Source organism: Salvelinus fontinalis, chromosome 23 (genome assembly GCF_029448725.1).
Source record: "Salvelinus fontinalis isolate EN_2023a chromosome 23, ASM2944872v1, whole genome shotgun sequence".
Lineage (NCBI taxonomy): Eukaryota > Metazoa > Chordata > Actinopteri > Salmoniformes > Salmonidae > Salvelinus > Salvelinus fontinalis.
Genome location: NC_074687.1, coordinates 48,512,483 through 48,538,148, shown reverse-complemented (window position 1 = coordinate 48,538,148; position 25,666 = coordinate 48,512,483). Strand labels below are relative to the sequence as shown.

The following is a 25,666-nucleotide window of genomic DNA, read 5'->3' as shown; positions in this document are numbered from 1 at the left end:
GTCAGTAGTTGTGTGATTACGGTCAGTCATTGTGGTCATTAGTTGTGGTCAGGAGATGTGTGCTTATGTTCAGTAGTTGTGGTCAGGAAATGTGGTCAGGCGTTATTCTATGTAGTGTTGTTGTTGTCACGCCCTGACCATAGAGAGCCCTCGGTTCTCTATGGTGTGTAGGTCAGAGCGTGACTTGGGGGGTAATCTAGTTTATAGATTTCTAGGTTGGTGGTTTGTGTGGTTCCCAATTAGAGGCAGCTGGTAATCGTTGCCTCTAATTGGGGATCATATTTAGGTAGGCTTTTTTCCCACCTGCATTTGTGGGATATTGTTTGTGTTAGTGTGTTTGGGCAGTACATCCTCACAGTCTTTGTAAGGTTTGTTATTTTGTTTTGTTAGTTTCACTTAAATATGTGGACCTTTACTCACGCTGCGCCTTGGTCCGCTCATTTCCAAGATCGTGACAGTTGTTTTCAGTAGTGTTGTTGTTGGTATATAGTGGTCAGTAGTGGTGGTCAGTAATTTTGTGGTTGTGGTCAGTAGTTGTGTGGTTCAGTAGTTGTGTAGTTGTGGTCAGTAGTTTTAGTAAGTAGGTGTGTGATTCACTAGTTGTGGTCAGTAGTTTTATTCAGTAGTGGTCAGTAGGTGTGCTCAGTAGCTGAAGTATGTGGTGGTCAGTAATTTTGTGGTTGTGGTCAGTAGTTCTGGGGTTGTGTGGTCCTTAGTTGTGTGGTTCAGTAGTTGTGTGTCAGTAGTTGTGGTCAGTATCGTGGCGAAAATGTCTTGAACGATTTTGTGAGAAAGGACAAAAAGTTAATTCCGACAGCTTTAAGGAGCAGTAATACAGTGGCCAATAATGGTTGCAATTGAAATCAGCTGTGCAGTGATTTTTGTGCATGTTGATGGTTTAACAAGAGATTACCTGGAGATAATACAGTAACCAAAAACGGTTGCAATAGGCCCAAGAAGAACCAAACAAACATGGAAGTAAATCGTTTGTTAGGCAAGTGGAGTTTGAATGTTTAAGTGAGCAGTAGGTTTTAATGGCCTTATAATTACCATAGAGCTAGGTGGATTTTGCAAGGGTGTGACACCCTCAGGAGAATTAATTGTACATAATAGGTACATCAATCTTAGAGTTGGCGTTGCTCTGAGAAACTGACAGATGGCATTACAAACAAAATAGTTCAGGTTCCAATGAATGCGCAAACGTCTTGAAAGAGGAATGTTATGTGCCAATTAAAACATGTTTTTAACCTTTAACTATGACATGAAATATTATCTGTGAAATGATCTGCACGGATCATTGGTGTTCTTTTATCACAGGGCAGTGTCAACACAGTGGGTGTGAGGTTCAAATTCTTTGTTGCTATGACAGGTGAATACTATATCAATCCACACATACCTTGAATACAATCAAATACATTTTCCCAAGGTATAACATTGTAAACAAAGTTTATTATCATGTTTTGTTGCTCACTTAGCAATCTTGGCACAGATTGGACATTATAGCCTATAAGTATAACATCTCAAAATGCTGAACACTAATATTTTTTAAGCACTACTTAGTATCATTTAAATTCAGTGTAAACCAGTTTACAGTTTAAAGGAGAAATAAACAAAACATTGACAATAAGATCCGAAATAGAAGATACAAAATATTTATATTTCAACACATTCTCGTAATCTGAAATGATAGCTCTTATTATTCAATGTATTTAATCAAATTCAAAAAAAGAAATGTAACTATAAAAATGTAACTATGTAACTAAAACACAGTAACTATCTTACATTTTTTTATAGCCAAAAAATGCAGCAATAGTCAATGGACTCTATTTGCTTAGTCTTTAATTCATTAATAAAACATCAAAAGGCACTTAGATACTCAGTACTAATGTGTGATATCATTCTTAAACAAGATATAAAAAAAATATTACTTCGACTTCCATTTGTACACGATATACAGGATTTAAATGTAGTCGTAGTCATACTTAGACGTCGATAGCAATACATAAAAATATTTTGCCTTGAAGTACCGATACCAAGTAGAAAAGACAGAGATAATACTGTAAATTGAGAACCAACTGTTTCACTTTTTCAATCTATAACGATGGAATTTAGGCTTACGAGTGTTTTAACAATGTAATCTTTCCTAGAACAGCCGAAGATGTAACATGCGTTTCCCAAAACACCATGCAGAGAGAACGGTCACTAAGTGTGTCGATACTGATAGGATTGAAAGAAAGGGAGTGCTGCTATCGGATCAGCCTTCTTCCATTTAAATATTTCCCTAACATTATAATTATTTCACAATACTGACTACGGATCAGCTCCTAGAGAGAAACAGTATTACCACCTACGACTGCAAGTTGAGGCGGCTTATTCTAATACTTACCCAATAAAAATGCACTCAATCACAGATTTGGTACATCATGAAATATATTGAGACAAATGACGGTAGCCTGCAAGTAGCAAAATAGAACGAAATGAATTGAACTTCAACGGATAAACCATGTGATTCTATGTTTAGCGGATATCTTCTGTGTATGAAGTGAGGGCAAAAACGAATAATGGCACACTTAGCTCTTCTACGAGTGGTCTGAGGCAGGCGTTATATATTATGAGTTTTCAAGTACAACTTTAGTAACGATGGTTTGGGAAACAGCTCTGAGATTTAACGATGCTCCTACGAAGGTTCTAACAATGAACTTAGCCTTAAGATGCTTTTGGGAAACCGGGCCGTCAACTTTACAATCAAATGATTAGTTGAATCAGGTGTGCTAGTACTGGAATAGATCAAATAGGTGAAATGGCTGGGGGTACATGAGCAGAGGTTTGGGAAACACTGCTGGAGATACCGAAATTAGCTTGTTTCCAACTTTGTGCTCTTATTCAAAAATCAAACCATGGCAGCATTTACTGAAATAGATACATGGAAAAGCTACATCCATATTGCAGTCAGTGTAAGATACATGGGTACAATAAAACAAATCCATGTGTTTCAGCAACACATGTATTTCTCAGTAAGGACAGGGAGCCTAATCCTGTGAAACCATTGTCAGCACAATTGTATTGTGAAAGTTAGAGATTTAAGTATATTTAACATAAAGTTTCATTTGACTTTGATCTAATAAAAAAAAAAGATATACTGTATGTAAGCTTCTCTAGCTCCGGTGCCTCTTTGTGTGTAGAGCCAGGTGGTCAGACCGGGAGAAACAGCGGTCACACACAACACACTGGAAGGGCTTGGCCCCTGTGTGTTTCCTGAAGTGGCGTGTCAGCTCGTCGGAACGAGCGAAGCGCCACTCGCATCCCTCCCAGGAGCATTGGTACGGCTTCTCTCCTGGAACGCAGCACACAATGACATTATTCAACAGCAGAAACAGGGTTGATCATGTTATGTCACAAATGTAGAGTGCTAACTAAATTCTTAACTATAATATTTGTTTTTATAAGGTCAGTAAATATAATTAATATTTTACACAATTATCTTGAATGAAATAGAATCTATATTTTTTTAAATAATAGATATTTATTTAAGGTGTTTAAAACACGTTCGACAACACGCGGCAACATTTGGCGGGCAAGATCTCATTTAGCATTCAGAATGCATCTGCATGCCAGAAGCATTATTTTGCCTGGCAACATAACATACTGGCCCCCCAAAATAAGAGAGGAGTTGCCCATAACAGGACTTTTATAATGTTACCAGTAAAACATTTACCCGTATGTGTCCGCAAATGGGCCTTTAAATGGGAGGACTTTGTGTAGACTTTCTTACATCCTGATGAAAAAGAATGGAACCAAATGCATATCATTACAACATAACTTGAATTGATTAACAAGAATAACATCCTACATCTGACAGAGTGGTGTTAATGGTCATGATTGAATTATAAACCACACAATGCATTCATTTCATGCTTATAAATCAAGTTAGACTTTTATGGAACCGTTTAATGTTCTGTTTGTTTGATCTGTATGATTCAATTCCATGGGTTTCAAGAACATAATCATCTAATCTCCTACTAGTCTTCATTACTCATGAGAAAACCAAAGCCTCTCTCCCACTACAGACATAGGATCTTAATTTGAGCCAGTTTGCTGCAGCTGGAAAATATTCCTGCAGCAACAGAACATTGGAACTATTGAACGGATTATTTTTTATGGATATTTTGATACATTTTTCGTAAGGGAAAGTCAAGTCTGGAACTTCAAGGTGGAAATGACACACTTAAAAAGCCTTTTAAACCTCAAATACACAACTTCGACTACCGAGCTTAGACAGACTTTAGTGCAGGAATAATCAACTAGATTCACCTGCGGGCCGTTTTTTTCTTGAGCAGATGGTCAGTGGGCCGAAACGTATTTACAAATAATTTGTAGACTGCAAATTGACCACAAGAAGCCCAAAAAGATACAGTATAATATTTAACTAAAACAATAATTTCAAACCTTCCTTAAATTTGTATTCGATCAAAAGTGTCTCTATTATGCATGGGAATACATTTCCAACATTTTAATCAATTGGAGCTGATTTCCTGAAGTTGTTCAACAATGAACATTCATACCAAGAAATACACTGCTCAAAAAAATAAAGGGAACACTTAAACAACACAATGTAACTCCAAGTCAATCACACTTCTGTGAAATCAAACTGTCCACTTAGGAAGCAACACTGATTGACAATAAATTTCACATGCTGTTGTGCAAATGGAATAGACAACAGGTGGAAATTATAGGCAATTAGCAAGACACCCCCAATAGTGCGGAGCTTTTGTGAAATAGCACAGTTACAAGTGGAAATCAAACTGGATGGACAACAGAAATAGAGGAAGGACTAAGAACAAACAAGAGAGAACTATTATAAAGTAGACTGTGTCTGTAAAATGTGTATAAATTGAAGGTAAAAACAGAAATGTTTATCAGTTTACTCCAATTCGGGGATCGGTGGTAGGGTTTGCGGGGAATAATAATAAAGGTATATTCTTTAAAAAAGTATGTATGTCTATATAGGTATGTGTATGTATATATGTATGCATACGTGTATGGATATATATATTTACCCAAAAAAATATGGGGGATTGGAAATGCAGACAATTACATTGGAAGCAACATTCTTTCCGCAATATTAAGCTGATCCACCCCTAAGATTAAAAAAAAGACACCCCCAATAAAGGAGTGGTTCTGCAGGTGGTGACCACAGACCACTTCTCAGTTCCTATGCTTCCTGGCTGATGTTTGTCACTTTTGAATGCTGGCGGTGCTTTCACTCTAGTGGTAGCATGAGACGAAGTCTACAACCCACACAAGTGGCGCAGGTAGTGCAGCTCATCCAGGATGGCACATCAATGCGAGCTGTGGCAAGAAGGTTTGCTGTGTCTGTCAGCGTAGTGTCCAGAGCATGGAGGCGCTACCAGGAGACAGGCCAGTACATCAGGAGACGTGGAGGAGGCCGTAGGAGGGCAACAACCCAGCAGCAGGACCGCTACCTCCGCCTTTGTGCAAGGAGGAGCAGGAGGAGCACTGCCAGAGCCCTGCAAAATGACCTCCAGCAGGCCACAAATGTGCATGTGTCTGCTCAAATGGTCAGAAACAGACTCAATGAGGGTGGTATGAGGGCCCTACGTCCACAGGTGGGGGTTGTGCTTACAGCCCAACACCGTGCAGGACGTTTGGCATTTGCCAGAGAACACCAAGATTGGCAAATTCGCCACTGGCGCCCTGTGCTCTTCACAGATGAAAGCAGGTTCACACTGAGCACATGTGACAGACGTGACAGAGTCTGGAGATGCCGTGGAGAACGTTCTGCTGCTTGCAACATCCTCCAGCATGACCGGTTTGGCGGTGGGTCAGTCATGGTGTGGGGTGGCATTTCTTTGGGGGGCCGCACAGCCCTCCATGTGCTCGCCAGAGGTAGCCTGACTGCCATTAGGTACCGAGATGAGATCCTCAGACCCCTTGTGAGACCATATGCTGGTGCGGTTGGCCCTGGGTTCCTCCTAATGCAAGACAATGCTAGACCTCATGTGGCTGGAGTGTGTCAGCTCCTGCAAGAGGAAGGCATTGATGCTATGGACTGGCCCGCCCGTTCCCCAGACCTGAATCCAATTGAGCACATCTGGGACATCATGTCTCGCTCCATCCACCAACGCCACGTTGCACCACAGACTGTCCAGGAGTTGGCGAATGCTTTAGTCCAGGTCTGGGAGGAGATCCCTCAGGAGACCATCCGCCACCTCATCAGGAGCATGCCCAGGCGTTGTAGGGAGGTCATACAGGCACGTGGAGGCCACACACACTACTGAGCCTCATTTTGACTTTACATCAAAGTTGGATCAGCCTGTAGTGTGGTTTTCCACTTTAATTTTGAGTGTGACTCCAAATCCAGAACTCCATGGGTTGATAAATTTGATTTCCATTGATAATGTGTGATTTTGTTGTCAGCACATTCAACTATGTAAAGAAAAAAGTATTTAATAAGAATATTTCATTCATTCAGATCTAGGATGTGTTATTTTAGTGTTCCCTTTATTTTTTTGAGCAGTGTATATATATACACTGCTCAAAAAAATAAAGGGAACACTTAAACAACACAATGTAACTCCAAGTCAATCACACTTCTGTGAAATCAAACTGTCCACTTAGGAAGCAACACTGATTGACAATAAATTTCACATGCTGTTGTGCAAATGGAGTAGACAAAAGGTGGAAATTATAGGCAACTAGCAAGACACCCCCCGAAACAAGAGTGATTCTGCAGGTGGTGACCACAGACCACTTCTCAGTTCCTATGCTTCCTGGCTGATGTTTTGGTCACTTTTGAATGCTGGCGGTGCTCTCACTCTAGTGGTAGCATGAGACGGAGTCTACAACCCACACAAGTGGCTCAGGTAGTGCAGTTCATTCAGGATGGCACATCAATGCGAACTGTGGCATAAAGGTTTGCTGTGTCTGTCAGCGTAGTGTCCAGAGCATGGAGGCGCTACCAGGAGACAGGCCAGTACATTAGGAGACGTGGAGGAGGCTGTAGGAGGGCAACAACCCAGCAGCAGGACCGCTACCTCCGCCTTTGTGCAAGGAGGTGCACTGCCAGCGCCCTGCAAAATGACCTCCAGCAGGCCACAAATGTGCATGTGTCAGCATATGGTCTCACAAGGGGTCTGAGGATCTCATCTCGGTACCTAATGGCAGTCAGGCTACCTCTGGCGAGCACATGGAGGGCTGTGCGGCCCCACAAAGAAATGCCACCCCACACCATGACCGACCCATCGCCAAACCGGTCATGCTGGAGGATGTTGCAGGCAGCAGAACGTTCTCCACGGCGTCGCCAGACTCTGTCACGTCTGTCACATGTGCTCATGTGCTCAGTGTGAACCTGCTTTCATCTGTGAAGAGCACAGGGCGCCAGTGGCGAATTTGCCAATCTTGGTGTTCTCTGGCAAATGCCAAACGTCCTGCACGGTGTTGGGCTGTAAGCACAATCCCCACCTGTGGACGTAGGGCCCTCATACCACCCTCATGGAGTCTGTTTCTGACCGTTTGAGCAGACACATGCACATTTGTGGCCTGCTGGAGGTCATTTTGCAGGGCTCTGGCAGTGCTCCTCCTGCTCCTCCTTGCACAAAGGCGGAGGTAGCGGTCCTGCTGCTGGGTTGTTGCCCTCCTACGGCCTCCTCCACGTCTCCTGATGTACTGGCCTGTCTCCTGGTAGCGCCTCCATGCTCTGGACACTACGCTGACAGACACAGCAAACCTTCTCAAATTTAGACTCCAGACCAAAGGACATATTTGCAACGGTCTAATATCATCTGCTCGTGTTTCTTGGCCCAAGCAAGTATCTGTTTATTATTGGTGTCCTATAGTAGTGGTTTCTTTGCAGCAATTCGATCATGAAGGCCTGATTCATGTAGTCTCCTCTGAACAGTTGATGTTGAGATGTGTCTGTTACTTGAACTCTGTGAAGCATTTATTTAGGCTGCAATTTCTGAGGCTGGTAACTCTAATGAACGTATCCGCTGCAGCAGAGGCAACTCTGGGTCTTCCTTTCTTGTGGCGGTCCTCATGAGAGCCAGTTTCATCATAGCGCTTGATTGTTTTCGCTACAGCACTTGAAGAAACTTTTAAAGTTCTTGAACTGTTCAGGATTCACTGACCTCCAGGTCTTAAAGTAATGATGGACTGTTGTTTCACTTTGCTTATTTGAGTTGTTCTTGCCATAATATGGACTTGGTCTTTTACCAAATAGGGTAAAATACCAAAATCTTCTGTATAATCTTCTGTATACCACCCCTACCTTGTCATAACACAACTGATTTGCTCAAACGCATTATCCACAAATGAACTTTCAATTGAAATGCAAGAGTGTGAAAAGCTGTCAGCTAGGAAAAAGGGTGGCTACTTTGAAAAATATGAACTCACCAAGAAAATAAATGTCCCTTTTTCAGGACCCTGTCTTTCAAAGATAATTCGTAAAAATCCCAATAACTTCTTAGATCTTCATTGTAAAGGGTTTAAACACTGTTTCCCATGCTTGTTCAATGAACCATAAACAATTAATGAACACGCACCTGTGAAACGGTCGTAAAGACACTAACAGCTTACAGATGGTTGACAATTAAGGTCAAGGTTATGAAAACTTAGGACACTAAAAGAGGCCTTCTGTAACGCTTCACTATTATTCTACCATGTAGAAAAAGGTAAAAATAAAGAAAAAGCCTTGAATGAGTTAGTGTGTCCAAACCTTTGACTGGTACTGTATATATTTATTTTCTATGCTCAGAAAACATGGGGAGGGCCACATAAAACAACCCACGGGCCAAATTCGGCCTATGGGCCGCCAGTTTGGGAACCCTGCTTTAGTGAATTGAGACTACGTGTCATGTCTCCTCACCTGGAATGTCACAGTGATGTATCCTCCTCCTCTCCAGGTCAGGGTTATTCCTTTGGTTAAACCTCTCTGGAACTGATTGAGCCAATGTTGGGGACACTGGCCCAACACAAGGGTTCTGGCCTGCTCCAAGACTAGAACTTTGGCTTTGTCCAAGACATGGACTCTGAACTAATCTAAAACTGGTGCTCGGAACTGGTCCTAGACCAGAGCATTGGACTGGCCTAAGACCAGGTCTTAGTTTCGAGGCAATACTGGCTGCATATGATGAAGGCGGAGAACGATTCTGAATCAGCTCTTTCCCTCTGTCTGGGCTCCCTGGCTGAGAGTTAGGCGGGGACGGAGGAAGATAGTCTGGTCGCTGCTGCGAATGGCTTGCGAACTGGGTTGTCAGAGGATTGCCATCTTTTTGTGGGCATCCCATCGATTTGACAACAATCTGGGGGGATGGTATGTGGACGTTGCTGAAAGGGACAGACGAGGACATAGGGACCCCACTGTGGAGGTTGGTGTTCACCGGATGATCGGGCACCAGCTGCTCCAGCTCAGAGTTCAACAGCTGGAACAACGGATTGTCTGGGAAGTCCAGGGGGGACATTTCCTGTTTAATGAACAGACTACTTCCTGTGTCTGTCGAAGCGCCATACAGCCCAGGGTGTTCTGGAAGGGTTGTAGGACCAGGGTTGCACTGGCAACTGGGATGGATGAGGGAGTGGGAGAGAGGCTCTGTCTTGATGGGTCTCATAGGCAGACACAGGCTGGGGCACAGGTAGGTAACGTCAGGTAGGAGGAGACTCATGTTGATGCTGTATGGGGAATCAAGGTCCTCCGTGAAAGATGGCTGTCTGGTGTCTGAGATATTCTGAGGAGGTGACAGATATTTGTCCATCTCAGAACTACCCTGCAAGGTAAAAAAGAAAAATGGAGTATTTGTGAGTTACATTCAATACTAGGGCTGTGAAAGTTAACACGTGACATGTTAAATCGCAGGAACAACGAAGGTGTCACCGTTAATCACATCTCCAATTTCTTCACTTAGCAGAAACCTTTTAAGCGCAAGTGTTTCCGCATGGACCCAGAACACAGCTACAGTCAATGCTTGCGCCTTTAAATAGCTGAAGACAGTGTGCCTCTAGCCAAAATCATGTGAAAGTTAGCATATGGTTTTTTTTCTGCCTGGGAAGAACTGAAAAGGAGTAGGTTCATTCGCCACAATTAGCATTAGCTTAGCTCATTATAAATCAGCACAACCGTCAAAAAAGTATTTTACAAACATCATAGGCATCCATTACGATCTATGCAATAATCGGAATGCATTATTCGTTACCAGCACTTGAAAACGTGAATAAAACTCAAATTCATTATGCTCCATACATCCAGTTGAAGTCAGAAGTTTACATAAACTGAGTTTAAATGTATTTGGCTAAGGTGTTTCACAATTCCTGATATTTAATCCTAGTAAAAATGACCTGTTTTAGGTCAGTTAGGATCACCACTTTATTTTAAGAATGTGAAATGTCAGAATAAGAGTAGAGAGAATGATTTATTTCAACTGTTATTTCTTTCATCACATTTCCAGTGGGGCAGAAGTTTACAAACACTCAATTAGTATTTGGTAGCATTGCATTTAAATTGTTTAACTTGGGTCAATCATTTTGGGTAGCCTTCCCACAATAAATTGGGTGAATTTTGGCCCATTCCTCCTGACAGAGCTGGGGTAACTGAGTCAGGTTTGTAGGCCTCCTTGCTCACACATGTTTTTTCAGTTCTGCCCACACATTTTCTATATGATTGAGGTCAGGGCTTTGTGATGGCCACTCCGATACCTTGACTTTGTTGTCCTTAAGCAATTTTGCCAAGACTTTGGAAGTATACAACGGGTCATTGTCCATTTGGAAGACCCATTTGCAACCATCTGACCCACTGGAATTATGATACAGTGAATTATAAGTGAAATAATCTGTCTGTAAACAATTGTTGAAAAAATTACTTGTGTCATGCACAAAGTAGATGTCCTAACCGACTTGCCAAAACTATAGTTTGTTAACTTCCTGACTGATGTCTTGAGATTCTGCTTCAATATATCCACATCATTTTCCTCCTCATGATGCCATTGATTTTGTGAAGTGCACCAGTCCCTCCTGCAGCAAAGCACCCGCACAGCATGATGCTGCCACCCCTGTGCTTCATGGTTGGGATGGTGTTCTTTAGCTTGCAAGCCTCCCCATTTTTCCGCCAAACATAACGATGTTCATTGTGGCCAAATTGATCCATTTTTGTTTCATCAGACCAAAGGACATGTCTCCAAAAAGTACGATCTTTGTCCCCATGTGCAGTTACAAACCATAGTCTGGCTTTTTTTAAATGGTGGTTTTGGAGCAGTGGCTTCTTCCTTGTTGAGCGGCCTTTCAGGTTATGTCGATATAGGACTCGTTTTACTGTGGATATAGATACCTTTGTTCCTATTTCCTCCAGCATCTTCACAAGGTCCTTTGCTGTTGTTCTGGGATTGATTTGCACTTTTCACACCAAAGTACGTTCATCTATAGGAGAGAGAACGCGTCTCCTTCCTGAGCGGAATGACGGCTGCATGGTCCCATGGTGTTTATACTTGCTCCCAAGGATGAACCAGACTTGTGGAGGTCTACAATTTTTTTAAATTATATTTTAAATAATCTGTCTGTAAACAATTGTTGGAAAAATGACATTTACATTACATTACATTTAAGTCATTTAGCAGACGCTCTTATCCAGAGCGACTTACAAATTGGTGCATTCACCTTATGATATCCAGTGGAACAACCACTTTACAATAGTGCATCTAACTCTTTTAAGGGGGGGGTTAGAAGGATTACTTTATCCTATCCTAGGTATTCCTTAAAGAGGTGGGGTTTCAGGTGTCTCCGGAAGGTGGTGATTGACTCCGCTGACCTGGCGTCGTGAGGGAGTTTGTTCCACCATTGGGGTGCCAGAGGTAGGGAGGCGAGCAGGCCAGAGGTGGATGAACGCAGTGCCCTTGTTTGGGTGTAGGGCCTGATCAGAGCCTGAAGGTACGGAGGTGCCGTTCCCCTCACAGCTCCGTAGGCAAGCACCATGGTCTTGTAGCGGATGCGAGCTTCAACTGGAAGCCAGTGGAGAGAGCGGAGGAGCGGGGTGACGTGAGAGAACTTGGGAAAGTTGAACACCAGACGGGCTGCGGCGTTCTGAATGAGTTGTAGGGGTTTAATGGCACAGGCAGGGAGCCCAGCCAACAGCGAGTTGCAGTAATCCAGACGGGAGATGACAAGTGCCTGGATTAGGACCTGCGCCGCTTCCTGCGTGAGGCAGGGTCGTACTCTGCGAATGTTGTAGAGCATGAACCTACAGGAACGGGTCACCGCCTTGATGTTAGTTGAGAACGACAGGGTGTTGTCCAGGATCACGCCAAGGTTCTTAGCACTCTGGGAGGAGGACACAATGGAGTTGTCAACCGTGATGGCGAGATCATGGAACGGGCAGTCCTTCCCCGGGAGGAAGAGCAGCTCCGTCTTGCCGAGGTTCAGCTTGAGGTGGTGATCCGTCATCCACACTGATATGTCTGCCAGACATGCAGAGATGCGATTCACCACCTGGTTATCAGAGGGGGGAAAGGAGAAGATTAATTGTGTGTCGTCTGCATAGCAATGATAGGAGAGACCATGACTTGTGTCATGCAAAGTAGATGTCCTAACCGACTTGCCAAAAGTATTGTTTGATTTAACAAGAAATTTATGGAGTGGTTGAAAAATGAGTTTTAATGACTCCAACCTAAGTGTATGAAAACTTCCGACTTCAACTGTACATACATACTGTATGCACCTACAGTAGAAACGACAACATGATATACAGAAAATAAGGAATTTACTTTGATAGCAACGCACACGTGTCCAAAGTTATTATTTGTAAGTAAACAACAAGGCAATGCGAGCGCCACCCAGAAATGTTTCCAATTCATGCAAGACTGTGCAAATATCTGCATACTTGATCTGCGCAAAAATTGGTGAAGTGTGTGGGCTCTCCTCAAAGAGAGAAGTTTGTCCGGCGCACTTCAAAACGTAAAATTGTCTGCAACGCTGAAAGGGGCTACTTCTATGTGAATTAATGAGGAGGCGGAACACAACTCAATTCAAACTGTTAACTGAAAATCATTTGAAATTGACAAGTTGAAACATAGCCTATAGATAAATAGCAGCGTGTGTTAACTGTCCTGTTGCGCAATAATCATATTTTGGAACAGTGAGCGTATTCTGACATGACGTGCATGACGTGGTGCGACCGTTAGAGATATTTGGAACTCACGTATGATAAGGTTAAAACTGTTTCATTTTAGTTCCCTGACATCTGGAATCAAGAACTCATAACCCCAATCTTTAAGGATGGAGACAAATTTGACCCTAACAATTACAGAGGCATTTGTTTGAACAGTAACCTGGGCAAGGTTTTCTGCAGTATTATAAATGTAAAAACTTCCTCAATAAGCACAATGTCTTGATTAAAAGCCAAATTGGATACAAACCAAAACATCGCAAGATGTACCAAAAAAATGTACAGCCTATGACAGCCATGATAAACATGTCCACCAAAATAATTCCAAAATGTATGCTTGCTTTATCAACTTCCAAAAGGCATTTGATTCTATTTGGCATACAGGACTGTTCTACAAAGTTATTTAAAGTGGTGTAGGGGGCATCAAAATTGGCAAGAAAAGAACATAATTCTTTAACTAGGGCCAGGGCCTTCACCAGGGTTGCAATCTGAGCCCTGCACTCTTCAAAATTTACATCAACGAATTGGCATCTATTCTAGCAAAATCCTCAGCCCCTGGTGTTAGTCTCCACAATTCAGAGGTTAAATGTCTGGTCTTCGCAGATGACCTGTGCCTGGTGTCACCCACAGCACATGGCCTACAGCAGAGCCTGGACCTTCTAGAGCAGTACTGCCAGACCTGGGCCCTGGCAGTAAACCCCAAAAATACTAAAATAATGATTTTCCAGAGACAATCCAGATCTCAGGGTAATAGACCACAGTTCTCAATTGGTACAAAACATATAGAGTACTGCACACACTTAATGGTGCAGTGAATGAACAGAGAGAAAGCACGCAGGGCATTCTACGCCATTAATAAACCATTTAAAATTGAAATATTTGGATAAAACTAATTGAATGTGTCACTGATCCAATTGCACTTTATGGCACCGAGATGTGGGGTCCACTTGCAAAACAAGATTTCAATCAATGGGACATACAACCCATTGAAACCCTGCATGCAGAGTTCTGTAAGATTATTCTACATGTCCAGAGGAAAACTACAAACAATGCATGCAGGGCAGAATTAGGCCAATATCTATTAATAATAAAAACTCAAAAAAGAGCAATTAAGTTTTGTAAACATCTAAAATACAGTGACCCCCCTCCCATATCATTACCAAACCCTGCAATACCAAAAGAGTGTACTTTCCCCAAATTTGAAACCCTTATTCAAATGCCTCTCTGTTGAGGATAGGCTACCCATCCTGTTGGGGGAGGACGGAGAGAGCTGTAGGTTGGCCACGCACTACATTATATTGCTGCCTGCCCATAAAATCTCCAAAGTAAGCTTTGGCAATATGTACATTGTTACGTCATGCCAATAAAGCTAATTGAATTGAGAGAGATGTGCACAAGTGTTAAAGCAAGCTCATACACACTGGTGGGACAGACAAACAGCAGTTAATCTCTTGTGTTGACACAGCAAAGACCTTGGTAGTTGTCATTCACCCGGCCTTGTTAAAATACTCCAAACCAGAGGGTGGCAGTAGCGTTGCTTGCCAATGCATATTTGTGCGTATTGCTTATGGTCTAGATTCCAATGTTACCCCTAATGTTGGTATTTTGGAGAAAGCCCGTGTTGATACTAGCCAGATGGCCACAGCTAGATAACTACCTAGCAATTGAATTCACTCTCCAAAGTCCCATACTGCCAGTGCCAGCCCATAGCCTAATGTTTAGCTAGGTTGCTAACGTTAGCATATTCGCTAGCTAACAATCCAATCCTTCACTGACATGGCCTATAAAGTACATACATGTTCAGTATTCACAAGCCCATCACTGTTACGGAGTCTAGTTGACAGGTAATCGACTCGCTTGGCTGTTCTCTGGACCCCGTATGTAGGGACATGTACAATGCTTGAACAAGGCTCTTGAACTTGACATTTGTGTGCCTTTATTCTTTAATCTAATATATCATACAGAAAGTTGTTGTTAGCTGGCTAGCTAGCATCACTACCTACCTCGATGGCTGAAGGCAAAGAGACCTATTTCATCGCTATGGCAGTGAACATTCCACCACCAAAACCCATGGTTATTACAGGGGAGTGGAATATTAATTGGGACAGGGATGAATACGAGGACTATGTGCTGGCGACAAGTCTACATTAAAAACCCAACGAAGTCCATGCGGAAACTCTGAGGATCTTAATGGGCAGTGAATGCAGGCATATCAACCGGCACAATCTCACCCTCACAGCACAACAACAGGATGATGCAAAGGCCATACTGAATGCATTGGAGAATTACTTCCAACCTGCCAGGAACGTTTTTGGAAGCTGCAAACAGGAAAAGAGTGAGTCAGTACACAACTTTGTAACCTGTCTGTGAGAAAGATCTGCTTCTTGTGAATAAGGGGGATTGAAAGATTAACTGATTTGTAACAAAATAGTACTGGGAATTGCAAATTATGACACGCGCTGGCGTCTACTAAAAGAGAGAGGCTTAACATTAGTAACTGCCACTGAAATGTGCCGCACTGCCGAAGTCACTCATATGAGAATGAGAGCAATGGAAATGGAAACCCCACGCTCCGACGTTGATACTGTTCACGCTGTTGCCAAGCAGACATTCAGACAATTAACCACGAATGGTGAACACAGACAGCCCCATAGCATGCAAATACTGTGGAATTGCAAACACACGAGGCAAAGACCACTGCCCTGCCTACGAAAAACCATGCAGAGCTTGTGGAACTAATAATCACTTTGCAAAAGTGTCTCTCAAAAGCAAAAGAAGGGTGAGTGAGGGCAAGATTCACTGTGTTGATGGTGTCACTCAGTGTTCAGAGCAGAACAGTGAAAGTGACATTTACATGCATGAATCCATTGGGGCTGTACACTCAAGACGGAAGAAATGGTTTGTGACACTACGATTACACAACAAGCTGCAACAATGTCAACTGGATTCCGGTACTATGTGCCAGAATCCAGTTGTCAACATCTTCTCCTCTCAGACTCTAAATGTAAACGCCTGGGACTGATGCAGTTCACCGTACCAAATGACTTGCACATCGTGGAGCGTGTGCAGCATGGATCTCTGTCCAAAGAACAACTACTCAGCAGATATGACGACGTATTCAATGAGCACATTGAATCAGTACCTGGGGAGGTACACTTTGAATTGGATGAGAGCATCAGTCCAGTGTGCCTATTGCAATGAAAGTGACTGTGAAGGCCCAGCTGGCCAAGTATGAGGTCGATGGCCACATGACATCTGTGACTGAACCAACTGACTGGATCAGCAATATGGTCAGAGGGAAAAAGCCAGAGAATTTGAGGGTCTGCATCGACCCAAAGCATCTGAACCAAGCACTAAAACATTCCTACGACATCATGCCGACACTGGAGGATGTCCTCTACAAGCTTCCCAAGGCCAGGATTTTCACCTTGGTGGATGACCGAGATGCATTGCAAGCTGGACAAAGAGAGCAGCTTCATGACTACCTTCTGGACCCCGTGGATTCAGAAACGCTTGCTCAAGCTCACGTTTTGTGTCTCAGTGGCGCCTGAGGTATACCAACGCAAGCAGGAAGAGTTACTGGCTGGGCTCAAGGGCATTGAACCCATCGCTGATGATGTCCTGATCATAGGCTGTGGTGACACAGACGAAGAAGCAGAACGTGACAACGATGTGAAGCTCCTGGCACTGATGGAGCGCCCATGATCAGTTAAGCTTCGTCTTGGCCTGAAGAAGCTGCAGTTCAAGGTGAAAGACGTCACTTCCATGGCCACATTCTCTCGGCCAAAGGCATGAAGCAGGACCCAGACAAAGTCAGAGCGATCCTCGACATGCCAAACCCGTCTGATGCAAAAGGAGTGCAGTGTCTCATTGGCTTTGCAAACTATTTTGCAAAGTTCATGCCACATCTATCAGTAGTCTTCGAGCCTGTGAGCCTCTGCGCCAGTTGCTGGACAAAGACACACGATGGCACTGGCTACCCAAACATGAGGCCGCAGTGCAGGAGATGAAATCTCTGGTTTCATCCATGCCAGTGTTGCACTACTACAACGTTACGAAGCCTGTCACAATCCAGAGCAACTCCAGCTAAAGTGGACTTGGATACTGTCTTATGCTGGAAGACCAGGACCAGTGCCTTGAGAGCTGAGATGCTTACCCGCATACACTCCAGTCACGTTGGAGGTGACACATGCTACCGCCAGGCACGTGAAACATTAAAAACTGTCCAAACATGCATGCAGAAATGAAAGACTTTGTTAGCAGCTGTACCACATGCAACGAGTACACTCATGAACAGCAAAAGGAAACCATGATGTCACACAAACTGCTCACAAGGGTCTGGTAAATCGTCAGCATGGATTTATTCAGCCACAAACAAAAGGACTATCTTCTCATTGTTGATCACTACTCTGTGTTAACGTGTCCTCTGTTTATATATTATTTTAAAAAAGTAGATGACAACTGAAATTAAAAGAAAATGCATTTTCATTTGTTATGACTTGACTGTTAAGAACTTAATGTTGTGTTGTTATGTTTGCACTTTCTATTGAAAAAGGATGACGTTAGAGTCTAGTTGATAGATAATCGACCAGCTGGGCTGTTCCCCATACAGCAACAATCAAGGAAATAAACCCTGTGAAGGCTACTGGAATTTGGTGTGGCATAGGCTAATCTAGCCAGGGTTTGGCAGTTTGGATACTGGGCGAATTTGGAGTACATTGGAGTATTGCATCCCTGGATTGAGCTACATGTTCCATCCATATCCCGTGCCAGCCCCGAGTTGCCATTATAAGGAATGGAACTCGCACCAACTCAAATTGAAAAATGTACATAGAGTCGGATCTCTGGCTAAGGCTAATGGCTTCATACACTATTACATTATATTTTTTTTGCAGCCATACCAGTGCTCTAGAGTGGTGATCACGTTCATATCAACCAGTCAGCAGTAAAGCATTGATCGTGTAGGCTACACTGCTACATCTCCCGTAAAACCATCCATATCCCTTAGAAAGACTACGCTGACCAACGCAAAACAAGATCACAATGCGCAACGTTGTCACTCTCCATGTGCCAATGCACATATTTTGAAACACATGTTGTCAGGCCTACAGTATTTGAAAAAACGAAACAAATGGAACTAGTGCGCATCGTTTGGGGGAATATTGGGGATGAAGACTATTAGCACATGAAAGAAATCCCCTCCAAGCAGCCGGGCTTCTGAACTAGTGCTCCTGTCTAGGCGATGGAAATCTACAGCTGAATTTAGACTGTCCAGCTGCTGACTTCATGCATCTCATTCTATACATTGAGATGGGAAACGTTTCATCTCAGTCCACTATTGATCTGTAAATATAGGCTATTTTGCCTGGTAATTAGATGGCAGCATATTAGCCTATACTATAGCCTAAATATCAACGATGCCATACAATCTCCTCGCTCAAACTGTAAACTCGCTTTCTAATTAAATACCGTACCCGATTGTAGTCGTGAAATTAAGAGCTTTCACCGATTGTATACTTCATGTTGTTGAGGACTTGTCCATGACCGTGATATTTTCCTCGCCCTTCTCTCAGCCTGTCCGCTAGTGGTGGTGCAGTTGGTTTTCAGTGTTCGGGTGCGTCCTGCCCCAGAGCGACCCAAACATCATTGGTTGATAAGTCAGTGGCCATAAACGGTGATAATGTTATGTCCAGTAGTCCGCAAAAATGTGTGGGTGGGGGGGTAATTTAAAATAGGACTAATTCTGATTTGAACAAATAGCTGAAACCATGCAGTTGTCAGCTGCTCACTCCCTCTTGTTTTGCGCTTGTCAAATTACGCAACTGCGTGATTGCAGTGCGTCTGTCTGTATAGGGAGTGGCTGGACATGTAGAAAAATAGACAAGATGTGTTTTCAATTGTAGAATAGACAGAACATAAGACTTAAAGTAATGATTACCTTTGCTTTTACATTCAGTTTCGAGGAGGGAAGACAAGTAAAAAGATACGTGGAAAGGCAGCAACGTGATTTGTGGGAAGATTAACTTCAAGTGTGAGGGAATCTATGAATTAATGAACTTACTTGTTCACAGCCTCTTAAAATAACATTGTGACTCACAACAGCTCCTTTCCTCCAGCATTTTATGAGAATGTGTTGGATACCTAAATAAGAATGAATGATTCAGCAGTACAGTACAGCAAGATGTGCTCCTTTGTGACTCCAGGCTTTTTGAGGGACTGTACAGAATCAATCCAACAAGGTCCTCCTCTCTATTCAAGTAATATTCAAACCAGCATCAATGTTTTTTAGTCCCCAGCCTATGAAAACTGCCCATAAAGTGTGAAATGTGATGATGAATGCTTGTATATTTAATGTGTCAGTTTGTTAGATGTGCTTGTGTTTCAAACGGTTCCTTCTATATGTGTGTTAGTTGTTCAGTCTGATATACTGTACATTTTACATTTAGGTCATTTAGTAGACACTCCTATTTATTTATTTTTGTAAATGTTACCCCCTTTTCTCCCCAATTGCATGATATCCACTTGGTAGTTACAGTCATGTACCATCGCTGCAACTCCCGTACAGACTCGGGAGAAGCGAAGGTTGAGAGCCATGCGTCCTCCGAAACACGATCCTGCCAAGCCGCACTGCTTGCTAAAGTTAAGGTAAGGGTTAAGTTTAGAATAAGGGTTAGGGTAAGAGTTAAGGTTAGGGGCTAGGGTAAGGGTTAAGTTTAGGGTTAGGATAAGGGTTAAGGTTTGGGCTAGGGTTAGTAGATAGTTGAAATGTTGCTGATAGTCTTTAGATCATCTTTAGAGCATCTACCGATGGACTATCCAAATAATATGTTACTGTTTTTTTTAACTGTCTTGTTTGGTTTGGTTTTGACATGATACATGTTTACTTGTCGCTGTGACCTTGATGGGATGCTGGCCCATGTTGACTCCAATGCTTCCCACAGCTGTGTCAAGTTGGATGGATGTCCTTTGGGTTGTTGACCAATCTTGATACACACAGGAAACTTTTGAGCCTGAAAAACCCAGCAGTGTTGCATTTCTTGACACAAACCGTTGCGCCTGGCATCTACTATCATACCCCGTTCAAAGGCACTAAAATATTTTTTCTTGTCCTTTCACCCTCTGAATGGCACACATACACAATCCAAGTCTCAATTGTCTCAAGGCTTATTATTTAACCTGTTTCCTCCCCTTCAGCTACACTGATAGCTGTCTCATCGTTGTCGGTGATCAGGCCTACCACTGTTGTGTCGTCGGAAAATGAAATAATGGTGTTGGAGTCGTGCCTGGCCATGTAGTCATGAGTGAACAGGGAGTACATTAGGGGACTAAGCACGCACGCTGTGTTGAGGATCAATGTGGCAGATGTGTTGTTACCTACTCTTACCACCTGGGGGCATCCTGTCAGGAAGTCCAGGATCCAGTTGCAGCGGGAGGTGTTGGGTTCCTGAGGCCTTAGCCTAGTGATGAGCTTTGAGGCAGTCCAGAGCCTCCGGCGACGGTCTGCGGTCCAGAGCCTCCGGCGACGGTCTGCGGTCCAGAGTCTCCAGCGACGGTCTGCGGTCCAGAGCCTCCAGCGACGGTCTGCGGTCCAGAGCCTCCAGCGACAGTCTGCAGTCCAGAGCCTCCAGCGACAGTCTGCAGTCCAGAGCCTCCAGCGGGGGTTCCCAGTCCAGAGCATCCTGCGAGCGTTCCCAGTTCGGAGCCTCTGGCGACGATCTACGGTCCGGAGTCCCCGGCGACGAACCACGGTCCGGAGTCCCCGACGACGAACCACGGTCTGGAGTCCCCGGCGACGACCTACGGTCGGGTGCCTCCGGCGACGATCCAGGGTCCGGTTCCTCCGGTGAAGATCCACGGTCTGGAGTCCCCGGCGACGATCTACGGTCTGGAGTCCCCGGCGACGATCTACGATCGGGTTCCTCCGGCGACGATCTACGGTCTGGAGTCCCCGGCGACGATCTACGGTCCGGTTCCACCGGCGACGATCCATGGTCCGGTTCCTCCGATGACGTATCCACGAGCGGAGTGGATACTTTGCCCCGCACCGGAGCCGCCCCCGACGGTAGATGCCCACCCGGACCCTCCCCTATTGAGTCAAGTTTTGCGGTCGGAGTCCGCACCTTTGGGGGGGTACTGTTAATTCTCTATGTTGGTTAGGTCGGGGTGTGATTTAAGGGTGGGTTATCTAGGGGAATTATAGATCTATGTTGGCCTGGTATGGGTCCCATTCAGAGGCAGCTGTTTATCGTTGTCTCTGATTGAGGATCATATTTAGGTAGCCATTTCCCCATTGTGCTTTGTGGGATCTTGTCTAGGTATAGTTGCCTGTGAGCACTACTCTGAGCTTCACGTTTCGTTTGTTCGCTTTATTGTTTTCTGTTCTTTAAGTTTCTCTTTCAAATAAAAGGATGGAAACATACCACGCTGCATCTTGGTCCACTCCTTATAACGATCGTGACAGTTTGTGTAAGTTTTTAAGTGCATCTGAGGCAACAGCTTTATTCATCATCTGTAGATAATAAAAGTAACATGTTAGATTCAGTTACTACACACTTGACTTGTGGCAGTTGAGTAATGGTAAGCATTAGTGTAACCTGTTGAAACAGGAAACACAGGTATGACCATGTGTTGGCACAGCATTCGAAACTTGAGGTTGAGGGTACAGTTAATTGCACAAAACACCCAAACACAACACACAGAGACAAAAATGTGCATGCATTCACACACACACACGCACGCACGCGCAACCCCCCCCCCCCCCCCACACACACACACACCCTCTCACTCTCTCCTGTTAAAATAATGCTGTACAGTGTACAAGCATTACTGTAATTACAAGCCAATTTAAAAATGTCTACAGTGCACTGTATGTCATAAAGCAACTCTGTAAAGGTGTCATGTTCTGCATGTCCCTGAAGAATTAACAGTATGTAACTACAGTGGCTTGCGAATGTATTCAACCCCTTGGCATTTTTCCTATTTTGTTGCCTTACAACCTGGAATTAAAATAGATTTTTTGGGGGGTTTGTATCCGTTGATACACAATATGTTTTATTTTGAAATAAACAAGAAATAAGACAAAAAGACAGAAAACTTGAGCGTGCGAACTATTCACCCCCCCAAAGTAAATACTTTGTAGAGACACCTTTTGCAGCAATTACAGCTGCAAGTCTCTTGGGGAATGTCTCTATAAGCTTGGCACATCTAGCCACTGGGATTGTTGCCCATTCTTCAAGGCAAAATTTCTCCAGCTCCTTCAAGTTGGATGTGTTCCGCTGGTGTACAGCAATCTTTAAGTCATACCACAGATTCTCAATTGGTGTCACGCCCTGACCTGAGATATCTCTGTTTACTTTATATTTTGGTTAGGTCAGGGTGTGACTAGGGTGGGTACGTTATTTTTTGAATTGTCTAGGTTTTTTTGTATGTCTAGAGTTTTTGTAGTTCTAGGTGATTTGTATGTCTATGGTGGCCTGATATGGTTCCCAATCAGAGGCAGCTGTTTATCGTTGTCTCTGAATGTTTAGGTAGCCATTTTCCCTTTTGTGTTCGTGGGTTCTTGTCTATGTGTAGTTGCCTTTCAGCACTCTTTTGTATAGGTTCACGGTTCGTTTTGTTATTTTGTTAGTTTTGTTCAGTGTTCATTCTTAATATAAAGAAGAATGTACGCATACCACGCTGTGCCTTGGTCTCCTCCTTTTGACGGCCGTGACAATTGGATTGAGGTCTGGGCTTTGAATAGGCCATTCCAAGACATTTAAATGTTTCCCCTTAAACCACTCGAGTGTTGCTTTAGCAGTATGCTTAGGGTCATTGTCCTGCTGGAAGGTGAACCTCCGTCCTAGTCTCAAATCTCTGGAAGAATGAAACAGGTTTCCCGCAAGAACTTCCCTGTATTTAGCGCCATCCATCATTCCTTCAATTCTGACCAGTTTCCCAGTCCCTGCCGATGAAAAACATCCCCACAGCATGATGCTGCCACCACCATGATGGTGTTCTCGAGGTGATGAGAGGTGTTGGGTTTGCGTCAGACATAGCCTTTTCCTTGATGGCCATAAAGGTCAATTTTAGTCTCATCTGACCAGAGTACCTTCTTCCATATGTTTGGGGAGTCTCCCACATGCCTTTTGGCGAACACCAAACGTGTTTGCTTATTTCTTTCTTTAAGCAATGGCTTCTTTTCTGGCCACTCTTCTGTAAAGCCCAGCTCTGTACGGCTTCAAATGGTCCTATGGACAGATACTCCAATCTTCACTGTGGAGCTTTGCAACTCCTTCAGGGTTGTCTTTGGTCTCTTTGTTGCCTCTCTGATTAATGCCCTCCTTGCCTGGTCCGTGAGTGTTGGTCCTCTCTTGGCAGGTTTGTGGTGGTGCCATATTCCTTCCATTTTTGAATAATGGATTTAATGGTGCTCCGTGGGATGTTCAAAGTTTCTGATATTTTTTTATAACCCAATCCTGATCTGTACTTCTCCACAACTTTGTCCCTGACCTGTTTGGAGAACTCCTTGGTGTTAATAATGCCGCTTGCTTGCTGGTGCCCCTTGCTTAGTGGTGTTGCAGACTCTGGGGCCTTTCTGAACAGGTGTAAACATACTGAGGTCATGTGACAGATCATGTGACACTTAGATTGCACACAGGTTGACTTTGTTTAACTAATTATGTGACTTCAGAAGGTAATTGGATGCACCAGATCTTATTTAGGGACCTCATAGCAAAGAGGGTGAATGCATATGCACTCACCACTTTTCCACTTTTAAGTTTTTTTTTTAAATTTCATTTCACCAATTTGGACTATTTTGTGTACGTCCATTACATGAAATCCAAATAAAAATCTATTTAAATGACAGGTTGTAATGCAACAAAATAGGAAAAACGCCAAGGGGGTGAATACTTTTGCAAGGCACTGTAGCATGTGACAGAGAAATGGTTAGCTTTCACAGGTTTCTGAACACTATCCTCATGACAAGTGTGTCAGGATTGCACCTGCTGTAGCCTACAGTTTACTCTAAGAACCATTCCTCGCAAATGTCCAATTCAACATTCGATGTCAAAATGTGAGCAATGCTGGTCGTTTCATTTGTACAGCATCAATATATTTTTTTGTTTATTTGATGATACATACATTTCTCCTTGTCTCTTCAGCAACATTACTGCAACATTACTGTTATGTCAGCATCATGCCAATAGATTATAAGCACAACAGTATCAGGTCAGTATCAGGTGATGCACGAATGTAAAGGCTACTGTACTTCAAGTGGCACCCGAGACTCCTTTTCACCTCATTTAACATCGGGTTTACTTAACAAAAGGCACACCTCAGTAGGTGGTGCAGGTATGTAATGACATAGCACAAGTGTGGGATTGGGCCTCCTATTTTGTCTTCCTTTGTTCCTCAATCAAATGGGGAGGTCGATGACATCACAAATTCCCATCAGACCAACTACTTGCATATCCTGTTCCTTGAATTTTCCTTGGTAACATGATTTTGTTCAACAATTATTTGACCCTTTGTTGTGTGTACGTTAATGTATTTATACTTGGGATATCACTTTTCATAGAAAAGTTTTAAAAAATCACTGGAGAATATCTTTAAAGAGTCGATTTTTTGATCACAGATTAAGCGTCTTGAATAAGTGGAGTCATGCCCATTGAAACCACTATTATGCTGAAAATATGGAAGATAATTGTTTCATTTATACGGAATTACTTCAAAGATAGAAAATGTTTTGCCATAAGTGCCGCCTCAAAAAAGTAAATGCATTACGTCTCTGACGAGGATTTCAAGTTGGTTATTGTCATACAGTACAGTATATACATAATGACATACTAATGAATGTACAGTATATATACACTGAATGGTACATTCACAACAAACCTTTTATATTTGCCAATAAATAAACTCAAAACAGACATCATGCCATTTCAAAGACATATCATCTTGACATATCATATAGCACTGTCCCCTGTATCCCATACCATTTAAATATGCGTGTGCCGCTACTTTTTTATACTCTATCCACGCTTGTGGTTGGTCCATATTAGTCCATGACCACAAGAGAGAGATTGCATTTGGGTGGTTGTGATGCGGTGAGCACACGCTGACATCCTGGCATTTCCTCTGAGCTGTGGTCCAGTTGTTAGGCATGTTCTAAAGTTTTAACGTTGGGGATCTGCGGGAGGGCACGGCTGACATTCACCATAGAGTAAGACCCAGGGCCAAGTACGCCAGTCGGGTCGCTTGGATGCTCAGATGCCCCAGGATATAAACGGCATCGGGTAAAGATAACCCTCTGTGACAGTCAAGCAGTCAATTCCTTAACGAGGGGATCACCATTCGTATACATTTGAGATGTCGGCAGCACTTTATCAAAATCGTTTTCACGGTTAAGTCATTTCTATAAATGCTTATACATGCTTATAAGTGCTTTATGAATTAATATCAATACAATATATGCTCATGAGTTGTAATGATTATAAATGTGTACAAATAAATGAACTG

At 43.2% G+C, this 25,666-nt stretch overlaps 1 protein-coding gene across 1 annotated transcript; it reads right to left on the bottom strand.

Annotated features, from left to right (window-relative positions):
• Positions 1-1,429: 1,429 nt before the first annotated feature.
• LOC129821424 (Krueppel-like factor 5) lies at positions 1,430-18,971 on the bottom strand. Its single transcript, XM_055879064.1, has 4 exons — positions 18,640-18,971; positions 8,885-9,782; positions 3,716-3,775; positions 1,430-3,334 (listed from the first exon to the last, which is right to left on the bottom strand). The coding sequence occupies exons 2-4, from the start codon at positions 9,768-9,770 to the stop codon at positions 3,156-3,158; spliced, it is 1,125 nt and encodes a 374-aa protein (XP_055735039.1). The 5' UTR covers positions 9,771-9,782; positions 18,640-18,971; the 3' UTR covers positions 1,430-3,155.
• Between the last annotated feature and the right edge of the window lie 6,695 nt (positions 18,972-25,666).

Bases quoted from the DNA above. Each gene is read 5' to 3' on its own strand.
- LOC129821424 (XM_055879064.1), bottom strand. From the start codon at position 9,770: ATGGACAAATATCTGTCACCTCCTCAGAATATCTCAGACACCAGACAG. The intron at 3,776-8,884 runs GTGAGGAGACAT...CTTTTTCATCAG, and splicing joins ACATCACTGTGACATTCCAG to GATGTAAGAAAGTCTACACA. The intron at 3,335-3,715 runs GTAAATGTTTTA...GCTGCGTTCCAG, and splicing joins CCATTTGCGGACACATACGG to GAGAGAAGCCGTACCAATGC.